The following is a 13,429-nucleotide window of genomic DNA, read 5'->3' as shown; positions in this document are numbered from 1 at the left end:
AGAAGCAAGTAGGATAAACATGAGACTGTACAAACATACATATAACCATGGTGTCTTCAAAGGTGCAGCTAATGCAGCACTTTCAGAGACTGGCTGATAGTGGAGGGGCTGAACAGTCTGTGTGGGCTCTTGCATTATACCTTCCCTGCTGAGTTATGAGATCAATGAGTAAGGAAAAGCTGTTATTTGAGAACAAATTAAATGGATTCTCTTGCTTAGAAAAGAGACACCCGAATGTGAATATGATACCTAAATGGTTCTATGTTTCTACGATTCTGAGTTGCAAATGGTATGGGAAAAAACGCACAGAGAACAGTAACAGAAATTTCACATAATAAATTAGGAGATTTCCAATAAAATTTTCAGGAATCTAAACTTAAAACAGTCTAAATATAGTATTTTTACCCCTTAACGTTACGTAAGCTATACCTATGCACTTTAATTGCATAATTAGGCTTAAGCTTAAATTTAAGTCAGCCAGGAAACTCTTGTCAAAGACTGTCACAGCTGTCCAAAATATGAAGAGGTCAAAGATGTTAGAGATAACATGCAAAAAGAAAACAATTGTTGGGGTGTTTAAAGTACAAAAATGTACACAGTACTGTTTCTTATGAAAACTGCTGGCAGGTGAGAGGGTTTTCTGTCCTGCCCTGTCACTGGTAATATTTGCAAATGAGCCCTGTCCAAGAAAACTGAGCCCCAGCTCTGACATGACACAGATATTTTTGAGATTCCCCACATCTCAGTTTCTATATCCTCCTCCGTGATTACTAGTCTATGTATTTATAAGGATGTATTGCACACACATGCTGTGTGGGTCACAGCTGGAGGAATTAATTTGTGCTGCTCCCACACAGCTCCCTACAAGCACCTATCAGCTTCAGCTGCCAGCAGTGACTCAGCTGCAGGTTTGTTACGACCTTCAAGTAAGGAAAGGACTGTAACTTCACTCTCTGAGGAGCAGAACCAGGCTTAAAATGTGGTACTGGGAATGCGTATTTGTTATTTGGATTCTTTCTCATGCCCAAGTGTTACAGATGTTACTGATAAATATTGCCCTGTTTTTTATGCTGGTAGGGCTTTGCCTGGAGAGGGAGATACCCTCCAGGTTACTTGGGAGATGGTAAGCCAGAAGATGTTATACCATTGCCTCTTTACTCTTTTACTTATCTGGGCATGAGTTCCATCTATGTTTCTTAATTTTTTTTAGGTTTTAATTACTATACGGTGAGGAAAACTCATCCAAAGTTTGGGGTTTTTTACACTTTGTCAAAAGTGTTCAGGCCTCTTACAGTAGAATAAATATTGCTATCAGAGATCAATCAATGAGATCATAATCCGACCCATAACATAGAGCTTGCATTAAAAAATCACTCATTTTATTTTGCCCACTAAAATGCTGGGTATTTGCTTTACAAAGAGTACATAAACTTCTACACCTAGAGATTAAATTGTTTACATTGTAGATTGACACAACAAACTTTGCAACCAGGTTACAGGCACAAAACTTCGAGCTACTTAGAAGACACTTAACACAGAGGGCCAGGCTTGGTAACACTGCTGGGGAAAGGCTATCAACCATTAAAAACAGACAAACATTCACCCTGTGTTATCCTTCTGTGACCATTGCAGCCTGCAGCACAAAAATGCATTGAGAAAAATGGCAGTAAAAGCTGTGTCTCTGACATTGTGGTGAACATCTGCACTTGTTTTTTATTTGGAAGGAAAGCCGAAGATTTTATCTTCTTCCCTCAATTGCTCACAGTCTTGTAGGTTTTTTTTTCCCTAAAGGAATTAATCTCCTGTGCAGATTGCAGGGGAGTAAAAATGACCACTGAAAAACTATATGCATTTGCGTAGCTTTCTAACCTGGTTTTGCCTGCCTACACTTCCAGAAGACTGCTACAATGACAGATCCTTCAATGGTGGATCACCTGACACAACTGAAACTCAAACTCCTAGAAAAGGTAAGGGAATGACTCCAGTGGTCAGCTTTGCTCTGCTTTTTGCTTTTGCTTGTGTAATGTATTTCTAGTGAGATACAAAGCAGATCTGAAGCCAGTTGAGAACCTCTTTCTTTGTGCAAGCAAAGGCAGACAGATGTGCAGTGGTGCTGCAGTCATTTTCACGTTGTTTTAAATATCATTGTACAGGTTTACACATACCTACAGTAAATTAAAAATTGTGTTAAGGTGACTGATCTTAGGGGAGATGTCAGCAGTTTGAGTTGTGATAGACAAAATTTAGCAGTAAATTTTGGGTGAAGAGGACCTTGGATTGTTTTAAGGCCATTTCTTGCCTCCTTTTTTGTCTACTTTCAGACAAGATGTGTTATTGTGAAACATGAGCAGACCTTTGCTGGAAGCACAACAAAAGACAACACAGAATTCCAGTACTTTCTTGTAACTTGACACAATAAGGCACCTAGAGTTCTCTACTCAGCCTTGTTCCTCCATCCTCAGTGCATCTGATGTCCACTAGCGTGGATCTTCTGTTTCAGTGTCCTCAGGAAGCTACTTAAAGTGTTGTCTGGAAGGAGAAACGATTTGCCTGGAGATATGTATGCTAAAAGTGGCGTCTAATCTGTCTCCCCAGTAGAGTCTTTCATCTCAGATGCTGCAGCTATTTGAAGTCAAAACTGTCACCAGTGTGGAGTCATGCAGAACCAAGAAAAGAGCATCAGGGAGCAACAAGGGCCAGGTGATCCCTAAGGAGCAAGGAGTTGAGCACAATAACACAGTCAGTAGGGCAAGGGCCTGGCTGGCCAGCCCCCAAGGGTGGCAAGCAGGGTAGAGCCAGAAATGGTGGCCAGGTTAAAAAAAGAATTCCATTCCTATCAGGCAAGGTCATGGTGATGAGGCAGGTCCAAGGCCAACCTGAGAAGTGTTTGCAGGTTGGGAACACAGTTAATAGGATCCATGGCCAGTCAAAGGCATGGCTATAATTGAACTGCAGAACAGTTACTCATCCAGTTTAATTCAGGCAAGAACTGAAGACTTAGAGCTGAAATTAAATAGGTTCCTGGGCACATGAGCAGCAGGTGTGGATGGAAGCTCTGGATGCTGCTGTCAGGGATGTTTGGGCCTGATAGGGCATCAAATACCCAAAACTGTCATCAAATTCTTCTTATGATCCATCTCTTTGTCTTACAGAATAAATGATGTGTAAGTCTTTTGATTCACCATGATATCAATTTCCATTCTGGGATAACCTCGTCAGTTGGAAGCATGACTTTTCTTTTACTCTAACTAGATTTGTACAGAGACATTTCATGCTTCTATGAATACTTCACTAGCTGTGATTTAGCTGTTAAGAAGCACCATTATCTCCACCTTGGCTTTTTTTCCTCCTTTGCAAACCTATGCCTGTAAGGTAGGTTTGGAAATTGTTGTGATCTTTGTTGTCTGCCTTACAACCAGTTCTTGTTATGGTTTTGTCAACAGAGACTGGAAAATGAACAGGAGAACCTAGAGAAGATGGAGTCACCTCTCTCAGCTGCAAGTAAAAGAGAAGCCTTTGTTCTAGTATGAAAAGGGCTTAGTGATGTTCTCAGGCATGAGTTCCTTAGCTGGTCACACCAGATGATCACATCTCTTCCTGAAAGGCTGTGTGCTCAGTGGTTGGACATCTGGGTAGCTGAACTTGCCCTGTCTTGTCTCTGTTACAGAGACATTTTCTGGAGAAAAGGAGGGAGACTCTGAATTTGGGTCAGTGATGCCTCAGCCCAGCCTGCGTATCTAAATCTGTATACAGCCCTGGGGTTGGAAGTAACAGAAAATGCAAGTTCCAGTGAAGCTTGTGCAGTCATGTCAGTCTCTATACTAGTCTCAGTGCTAACCAAGCTGGTGAATCTTAGCAGCCTTGATGCAAGGAGAACAGGGTTGCTATACTGTGCAGCTATCTACACTTTATCTTTTCAGTTTCTTCAACTGTGGTTTGGTTTGGGTTTTTTGTTTGGTTGTTTTTTTTTTTTTTTTGACAAAGGGAAGTGATCAACCAGCTGAGTACTGGCGTAAGAATGACCTCCTACCTAGATGCCCTCTACAGCTTCTCAGCTGCAGATGCTGGTTCAGCTGGAGCAAACTACTGGTGATTCTATTTGTCCTAGCTCCTATATCTAGGACCAAGCCCCTGTTGCAGTCCAGCTCTAAGCTTGGCTGAGGTGGTCTTGAAAAGGGGACATTAGGACAGCTCTGAGGGATCCAGGCAGGAGGAACACTCTGCTGCTAATGATGCTTTGCAGTTTTGAAACTGATCGGCACAGCCTTGTGCAGACCAGAACATGGTTTCCAGTGTGAAAAAAAAAACAAAACCACCACAAAACAAAACAAAAATACTAAACTAAACTAAACTAAAAACTCAGCCTTTGAAACAAATTGTTATACTGAAAGAATTGGTTTCAAGGACTGTGTTGATAAGAGCTGTGAAACCACTTTACCAGAAAACCACAATGTACAATTACATCCTGACTTTGGTTTGTGTAGAGAGGCCAGGAGTCCCAACACGCTTATGAAGTCCAAACTTTAGAGAATTCTCTGTGCAAGCTAGTGAAGCAGCTACAGTTTGATAAATATGGCAGTTTAAAATAACTTGTGTCTTTATTAAAGTCTCTTGAAGATAAAAAGTGATGCTTTTCCGAGGAAATGCTAGACATGCCTCCAACGTATCTGAAAACATTCTTTCTTATTTTCATTTCAAGTGAGTTCAAAATCAGATGTATGTGGGAAGAACCAAAAAGGAAGTTGTTTCAGAACAAAAAAGAAACAGAGAAGCTGACATTCAAAACTGAGTTTGTTTTGATACATCACAAAAAGCTCTTTTTACACTTTGCACAATCATACTCTGCATGTACCAAGTAGATCCAGAAAATTTCAGGCTTAAATGTTTTTCTAAGCCAGGGGTTTAAAAAGTGCTTTAGAGAATAATCTAAAAAGTAGCTTTAGAGAATAATCTAAAAAGTTTGTTTTCAGAGAAGCTGCATTGCCTTTGTAGACATGCTGAGCAGCTTTGTCTGCGTGTGTCATAAAGTCATTATCTGTTTGTGGATTTAACAAGAGCAGTAGCCTAAAGTCCGTTGTGGAAGGACACATCTTTAGAAATTCATCTCATCATGTAGGTGCTATAATAGTTATACCTTTGTGATCCTTTGAGATGATAATGGACTTTTCTTCCTTCAGGGAACGGACATGAGGATATGTTCCGAAGTGCACTAAGGCGAAGGAAAAACCTCCTGCAAGATCTTAGAGTAAGAGCCCTCTTTGGACAGAAACAACAGGAAGGGCCAGGTTATTTGCACGTTCACTGATGATGTGGATTCAGTTTTTTCCTGTACTTTATTTCTACAGCTGGGCAGTATCCAGTCCTCTGCTGGTTCCAGTTACAGAGGCTGGCCAGCTTCAGGGAAAGGGGGCAGAGAGCAATACGTATCCCTCACTACAGCTAAACTTCAGTTAGTTGGTGGATTGGTCCTGTTTGTCCTGAACTTCTATACCATAAGCTCTCTGGGGTAGTGCCAAATACAAAGAAGGGGTTTTTAATGCTGCCAAAATTTGGTCTATAGTAACTGTTACTTAATCTCGATCTGTGAAGGGTACCAACCATTAATGAAATGTTTTCCCAGTTCTTTGGCAGTTTTTTTTGTTTGTTTGCTTTCCATTCCTATTTGCTCACACTGAAAACTGTAAGGCTTCAAGATAATGGGGAAAAAACACTTTCCTTATACTTGTGTGGACACTGGTTGAGTGCTTCCTTTTGTGCAGTGGTCACTTGTGGCCTGCCTGTCAGATGCTGTGGTGTTGGACATTTCTGCAGCAGTGTTCCCATGAGTGAGGCTGTGTCCTGCTTGTTGCCATCTCCCAGGGGCTAATCCCATTTTGTCCAGAGAGTGTAACAGTACTGTCTGCTTTTCTGTGACCAAGTTTTCTTTAAGAAGATACTTGACTTTGTAGGAGCAGCACCTTCTGGAAGAGCTTTCACAGCCCCCTGCACCAGGTGGAGGTCAGTGTCATAACCACAGAGCTGCCCCCTCACATGTCTACCAGATACCTTTTCCAGCTCCCCAAGTGGAGCCACCAAGGATAATCCAGCAGACGGTAAGGATCCTGTCTCCTAGGAAACACTGTGCTGTGTTGATGTGCTGTGCCCATCTGAGACAACCACTTGGGAGCTGTGTGGAAATTCACATCCCACCAAAAGGGAAGATAGGTCTCTTGCTGTTGTATGGGACCCTTACTACCCTAGGCAAAATGTAAGGAAAATCATATTACAGAATAAGGCACAAAATCAACAGTGTGAACGGTTTACTGTAGGAATGAGGGAGCATGAGGAGCAGGAGGATTGCCCACACTCTAGCACAGCCATTCGTCCAGTTTCCAATGCACATCATTGTCTGCTCATGCAGCCCACAACCTCAATGGCTTCTCTGTGAAGATATCATGGGAGAAAATGTCCAAAGCCTTACTGTAGTCTGGGCAGATGATACCCACTGCCCCTTCTAAAGATGAGGGACCTGGCCAAAACCAACCCTTACTTCTCCATTTTCCTTCCCTTCTCAGATGCCACCTCAGCCTGCCACCATCATCCAGCAGTTACCTCAGCCACCCCCTCTGATCACGCAGATCCCCCCGGCCCAGCCTTTGGCAGCCCTCCGTTCTGGAAGCATTAAGGAAGGTAATGCACCCTCTCGCTAGCAGCCAGCTCCCATCACCAGACCCAGAGAGGGCAGGGAAGGTGCCACAGCAACTGGAAGGGGGCATTGGACAGCACCCAAGCTAGGTAGTGACATGCTATTTCATGACTGGGCTGCTGCTGGAGCTGTGGGAATTTCACTCCATAAATGGACTAGATACCATTTCTGAGAGACTTTTGGACAAACTCTCATTGCTAAAACTAAAGAAAAATGGACTAAAAGCTCTGCAAAGCCAGGTCAGTCTGCCAGGGAAGCTTGGGAAAGCAAACAGCTCAACGGAAGGCACTGGATAATATTAGCAAGGTCAAACTCATCCATACAGATTATTCCAAAATTAAGAAACAAGCTTCTAAATTCTGTTCCTTATTCTTTTGCTCCTGTTAACCTACTGTTCAATATCCTCAGGACAATACAGGCTTTTATTATGCCTCATCTTTGAAAACAAGACAGAACAGCTGAAAGTGCTGTTCCAAATATAGTGAAATGCCAATGAAGAATTTGTTTCTAAACATAGGTGGGTGCTACTCTGAAATAATACATGAACAAAAATCTAGGATGACCTCCTTGGCTCAACCTTCAGCCAAAGGTTTCTTCATCCCACAGAGAAATCCTCAGTCATAAAATGGCAGCATTTCTCAGCTCTTTCTTCACCAAAAGTGTCTGGATTTTAAAATTTTGTTTATTTTCACAAACAAAATAGTACCAATTCATGCATAAATTTTCTGAAGCTGATATATGTAAATTAATTTTGGCATGACCAATTAAAAAACAATAATTGGAAGTTTGTCTTGATAATTTTTTCTTTTACCCTGTGTCTCTCCTTCCTTTCCTTCCCCACCAACCGAATTTGTTTCCCTGCAGTGGTCCTTTGTTATTAGGATCATGATAAGTAGATTTGATGTACATGCAGTAGACTCTCAAGGTGGCACTGCAATATCACATAAAGATAAGGGAACCTCTCACATGGAAATAATGATCGTGAGCAGAAGCAATAGAGCCCTGTAAGCAGCCAGTCCATGCTGGAGTAAGGAAGAGAGGTCGAGCACCCAGCCTGCTCTAGCCTGCCAGTCAGCATAGCCAGAGGGGTGGGTCTGTAGGGAAATGAACATACAGAAGATGCTCAGCAGTGGCTTTGTAGAAGAGAGAAGAAACAGGGAGGTTTGTATGAACAGTCTTCTTAGACATTAATTTTGCACTGCCTAAGCAAATAATGCTGATATTTTCATGTGTCCCTTTCCACTGCTTCATCTCGGTTCCAGTGACCGATCTGTACGCTGGAGGTCACTTTTTACCAAGATACTTCTGCTGCCTGTCAGTTGCTGATAAAGCCCTTAATTTCTTCCTTTGGGTAACTTCTTCCCAGATATGGTAGAGATGATGCTGATGCAGAATGCTCAAATGCACCAGATCATCATGCAGAACATGATGCTGAAGGCTCTGCCACCCATGGTATTCGCACAGTCTACTGGAGCCGGCTCTCCCCCAGTTCAGCATGCACAGCAGGTAACACTGGAGTCTGAAGAACATCCTTGCTCACACAAAGCAATGGCTGATCTCCTGGGGAGGGTGCAAGGCCTGGACAAAACATGCAGAAAGTCTGGAATGTTTAACAGCTGCATGCATCTTGAAACCCACTGCACCAGAAGACTGTAACTGAACAGAGCCCAGCCTGTTTTCTTCACCAGGGCAAGCACTGTGACAGGACCCAATGGGAGAATGTCTTCTCCACAAGTACAAACTGGATTCAGTCCAGCTCTGAAAATTACCTGGCCTATACAGTTGAACCACTAACAGACTATGCATGGAAGACATCTACACTGCTGCTGCAGGTCCACTCGCTCCAAACATCACAGTATCACAGTACATTAGAGGTTGGAAGGGGACCTCCAGAGATGATCGAGTCCAACTCCCCTCCCAAAGCAGGATCACCTTAGGGTAGTCCACAAGGACATCAGGACAATATTTTTGTTACAAATCCTGTAAGTGGTAAAATTTGACTTGGCAGTTTCAAATGATCTAGAGCTGAAGCACAGATTTTATGATCATACTTGGAGCCCCACTGCTCCAGTTACTGTCTCACTGAAAACCAATGGCTACTGAGCTCTGAAAGTCAGATCTTAAAGATATTTTGGGTGTGTAGATCCCTACAGGAATTTTTCCAAAACATGCCTAGTGCCTTGTAAGAGGTAGGTAATTTGGAACACATCCTTAGATGCCCAATTCCTAAGCTGTTTTTAACAGAGTGCTCTAGCTCCTTAGCATCCTTAAGTGCTTTGGAAAAATGCATTCTCATCTCTATTTTGTAGCATTTATTGCCTAAGAAGCAAGGACAGTTGATCTCTGGGGAGGAGGGGATATCCCAGTGTTGAAAAAAATTCCCCAGTACTTTTTGTACTTCCTTTTCAGGCTGACTATGTATTTTCCCTGTGCTCTAAGAAAGATCTGTGGGTTTGTTTTTTCTCAGAGGTTAAGGCTGTTATCAGGTACTGAGAAGGTAACACTCCTCCCACACTTCTGTACTCCTTGCCCTGCTCACTCAAACCTTTCCTACATGCTATTTGCAAAAGCAACAGACAACTCAAAAGGCCCCTGGTCCTGGGTTTAATGGAGTGGTAGGAAATGCAATCCTCCTCCATAGCCCAGCCCGTGGCCTGAAAGGAGCAACAGACAACTCAAAAGGCCCCTGGTCCTGGGTTTAATGGAGTGGTAGGAAATGCAATCCTCCTCCATAGCCCAGCCCGTGGCCTGAAAGGAGCTGGTGGGTTTCTGCACCTGCTTGGAACCAAATGTCTGCCTGGACAGAAAGCCTCCAACAGCAGCTGCTAGCTCTGGCATCTCAGGGCGCTGATGTCCCAGGAGGTCGCTTGCAGTCCCAGAGTGGACCTCCTGTGGAAATGGCAGGCAGTACTGACCTCTCCTCATGTCAGAGCTGTGCTGAGAATCGCCTCAAACAGAAGTCCTTTTCTATTTCCCTTCAACTTTGCAGTTTCTGCTTCTGAATGCTCTTTCCCCCCCTTGCCATTAAGGAGATGTCTGAGGCAGATGGTGGAGCTGGGAGACACAACAGACTCATCTGCAGTTTTCTGTGGAGAACCTTGCATAGAGGGGAAGATGGCACGAAGAGATTGTGTCCCCCTGGTCCCAAACTTCATCCTCAGGCCGTCCTGCCACTGTTTATTTCCCTGATGCAGGCTAGTGGAATGAATTGGGTGTTGTGGGTGCTGAGTGCCTCTGAATATCAGGCAAAATCCGAAATCACCAAGAATTTTCTGGACCTTTTGTGTTGGAGCTTGCAAAACTGAACTCTAGATACATGCTGAAGGACTTCTTTACCCAAGGGTGGCCAAGTGGGAACCCAGCCCCTCAGCCAGCAGCCCTTCCCATGGGGACACAGATTTCACAAATCCCTCTTTGTCTCTCTCCAACAAGGACCCGCAGTTTGCTGCTCCTCTGGCTGTGAAAGCAGACAGACCCAGGCTATCTGCAGTGCACCACCACCACCACTACCCTCCCACGGGGATGATCCCAGTGCCCCATGGGACCTTCCCATCCACATCCTCAGCACAATTTTCAACTGGTAGCATGCTCCCTGCCCTGCCTACGTAAGTAAACAGGCAACCAAACATAAACTTCTGACTCCTGATTTCTGCACAGGCAAGGTAGCAGGGTAGACCAGACAATCCCATGCCTTCATAGATCAGTCCTGAATATTGTATTTAACACAACAATGGGTTTGAGGCATGTTAAGTGGTGATTTGATAGACTCAATGTTATAACTTGAGTGGTTAATCCTTGCTTACAGTGGAATAAACATGAAGATCAGACAAGGTCTATACAGATGATACCAATCTGTGTCCCTGCCACACATAGCCACCACCCAGAAATGTTGAATGGCTTTACTCTGCTGTAGCTGATACCTTGTGTTTTGGATCTCCCTGTGAACCCAGCAGACACTTGCTAAATAATGTGTTTTACATTCAGGCTAAGGGTCCCAATAGGATTTATATTCTTAAAACACTGCTGAAATATTTGCTAATCAGAAATTCCTGGAAAAAAGCTCACCGCCATTCACTTAAAAAATGGTACTACTCAGAAATAATATTTTGTGATAAGTCTGCACTTGCAGCTGGGGTTTTTCCAAGTGCCAAAACTGATGGACTTCGCCATGAGCTGTCTCCAAATCTTTGAAGTCCTCAAGCCCTTAACAGACTTCAGCAGACAGCTCTTCCTGGGGCTTACTTGCCTGTGCCTTTCCTGCTGTCTCTGCATTTGTTCTGGTCAGCTTTCTAGGTATGAGCAGATCACACTCAGGGCTAGGGTTGAAACTAGATGAATGCTGGTGGCAAGGGATCCCCTCGGGCAGGGATCTGAGCCAAGAGAGAGCAGTGGTCTTGCTGGGTACTTCAGGAGGGGACAGCAAGAAAGACGACATGAAAACAACAGTGCTAGAAATTTCTTATGTGCTGACTTTGATTAAAAAAATGCACATTTCTAGAGTGTGGTGGGATGGCTGGGAACTTTGGCATGGGGACTTCCTGCTGCATCAGTGAGAACAGAGGTTTGTTTCTGTGCTATGGCTCTTTAAAAGCATTAGGACAGAAGGACAGGATGGAGGCAGCTGAATCCTCAGGCAAGGGTGACCAGCTGTCAGAGGCCTCTTTAGCATGGGATTTGAATTCCTGAACAGATTATATATCTAATGGGTTTATAAGGGATAAACATTTCAACCCCTTTCACTTTTACGTGGGTTTGTAATCTGCACCGTTAAAGATCTCTTGGCTCCTTACAGAATTGTGCAATTGGCTGTTTGCAGAAATCAGCAAAAGAAGGTCTTATCATGGCTTTCAAGCTGTCTTCTTCAGCTACCTTCCACCACGAGTTACAATATCAAACACATCTACGCTGTCCTTTTACAGCTACAGCAGGCATGCACAGTTGACTGTTTGCCAAACCCAATAAAGCCTTTTTTTGTTGTTGTTGCAGGTGGCCCACATTCTGACAGTACGAGTTCCTCTACATGTGGACTGCAGTGTTGCTTGAGGTCAACCTGTACTTGAACGCTTTCTAAATAATCTGATTGACAGCTGAATGTCTGTAAGACTCCATATTGTTGGTACAAGGAGCGAGAGAAAGACTGCAGATGTTCAGAACAAATGTGCCATGCATCTATAGCCTCCTTACGTGTTTCTGCTAGTTCAGTTGTTTCCTCTCATCTTCCAAGCCCAGACCACTCACCCTCGAGCAATCACACCTTTTTTGAGGTGTGATTCACAGAATCAAGAAAACCTATCCCTAAGTGCCTTGCAGGCCTGACAAGCCACTGCAGCCCCTGGGTATGAAATAATCTTAACACCAGTGTTATCTGAGCCCTTGCAAATGAGTATGGCCCAGCTCCACGACTGGGAGTCCCCTTCCTGTGCAACCTGAGGAAATACCCATTATAAAAGGGCCTGCTGAGTCCTGGGGAGGATGATGGAAACTAACCCAGGACTCCTGAATGAGGATTTAGTAGTCAAATCTCATCAGCCTGAAGTCTTGCCCCCCTCAGCATTTTTTGTTTTCACTCCCTCACAGATGTACTTACCCTGTAGTAATTACCTATCCAGGCAAGTAAAGATAATCAGGAGCCATCTAAACGCAGGCAGAGCAAAATCTTGGCATTGGAGTTTCCTGAAGACCAGAACTCTGTCCTACCTGTGTAAGTTGGCTTGACACACTTCTTGGATAAATAATTCTCAGTGGAGAAGAACAGAAAGAAATCTGCTCCTGCACTCATTGGGTTTGAATGTCGCAGTGCAATTGCCCACCCCCAGCTAACTGCAGCACACATTTTCTGCCCCAGGAGGACTCTGACTCTCCTTCTCTCCTGAACACAAATGTTTACAAAGCTGCCCAAGGTTTTCTTTTCAAAAAACTATTGGAAACTGAAGCAGGTTGGAATCATATATATTTGTTTTATCATTTCTCGACCTTTCCCTCATATAATCAGGGCTTATACTTGAAAAATAAAAATCCCGTGGTTCTTCTTGGCATGCCTTATTCTTCAGCAACATAAACACTTTCCCCTTCTTTTCCTGATAATTTTCAGAGGGCAGGTTTTAATATGAGCCCATTAGGGTTCTTTCTGTTTTCATCTAGGACTATCTCAGCAGTCCAGTTGTGTTTAATAAAGAAAGATAAACAATTCATTAGTAGCATTTTCTCAATGTCTTTTTACCTTTTCCTGGTTTTAAAGTGGACGACATCTTTGCTTTGTTTTTTCTGAGTGCAGTTGTGACTGAATCTGATGAAGGCAGCACATGAACCAATTTTTTTGGTTGTTGTTATGGGTTTTTTTAAGGTTGCTTAGAGGAAAAGATACTGTCCTGTGCATAGATATCTCCTGACAGGCAAAGCTGAGTCTGGTTTGCCAGGAATTACTCAGTAGCTAATGAGGTAGGTTTGGTGGCAAGAAGCTGATGCCTGTCATCTGATCTCTTCTTCCTAGTATCAAGTGACAGAATGAGAGGAAATGGCCTCAAGTTGCACTAATGGAGGTTTAGACTGGCCATTAGGAAAAACTCCTTTACTGAAAGAGTGGTTAGGCACTGGAATAGGTTGCCCAAGGAAGTGGTTCAATCACCACCCGTAGAGGTGTTTAAAAAACGTGTAGATGTGGCAGTGGGGGACATGGTGTAACAGCCATGGTGGTGTAAGTTGATGGTTAGGCTTGATGATCTTAGAGGTCTTTTCCAACCTTGA

General features: G+C 43.5%; 1 protein-coding gene across 1 annotated transcript; it reads left to right on the top strand.

Moving 5' to 3' along the window:
* The first annotated feature begins 1,907 nt into the window (after positions 1-1,907).
* Positions 1,908-11,687, top strand: C5H21orf58 (chromosome 5 C21orf58 homolog). Its single transcript, XM_054380951.1, has 8 exons — positions 1,908-1,967; positions 3,444-3,501; positions 5,178-5,245; positions 5,949-6,092; positions 6,555-6,669; positions 8,052-8,191; positions 10,118-10,290; positions 11,672-11,687. Exons 1-8 carry the CDS (start codon positions 1,908-1,910, stop codon positions 11,685-11,687), a joined length of 774 nt encoding a protein of 257 aa, XP_054236926.1.
* Positions 11,688-13,429: the final 1,742 nt, after the last annotated feature.

This window comes from Indicator indicator, chromosome 5, assembly GCF_027791375.1.
Source record: "Indicator indicator isolate 239-I01 chromosome 5, UM_Iind_1.1, whole genome shotgun sequence".
Lineage (NCBI taxonomy): Eukaryota > Metazoa > Chordata > Aves > Piciformes > Indicatoridae > Indicator > Indicator indicator.
Note: the sequence above shows the minus strand (reverse complement) of the source record. Positions and strands in the feature narration are given on the sequence as shown.

Coding starts and splice junctions, on each gene's coding strand:
- C5H21orf58 (XM_054380951.1), top strand. CDS start 1,908: ATGACAGATCCTTCAATGGTGGATCACCTGACACAACTGAAACTCAAA. Junction 1,968..3,443: donor AACTCAAACTCCTAGAAAAG/GTAAGGGAATGA, acceptor TTTTGTCAACAG/AGACTGGAAAATGAACAGGA. Junction 8,192..10,117: donor CAGTTCAGCATGCACAGCAG/GTAACACTGGAG, acceptor CTCTCCAACAAG/GACCCGCAGTTTGCTGCTCC.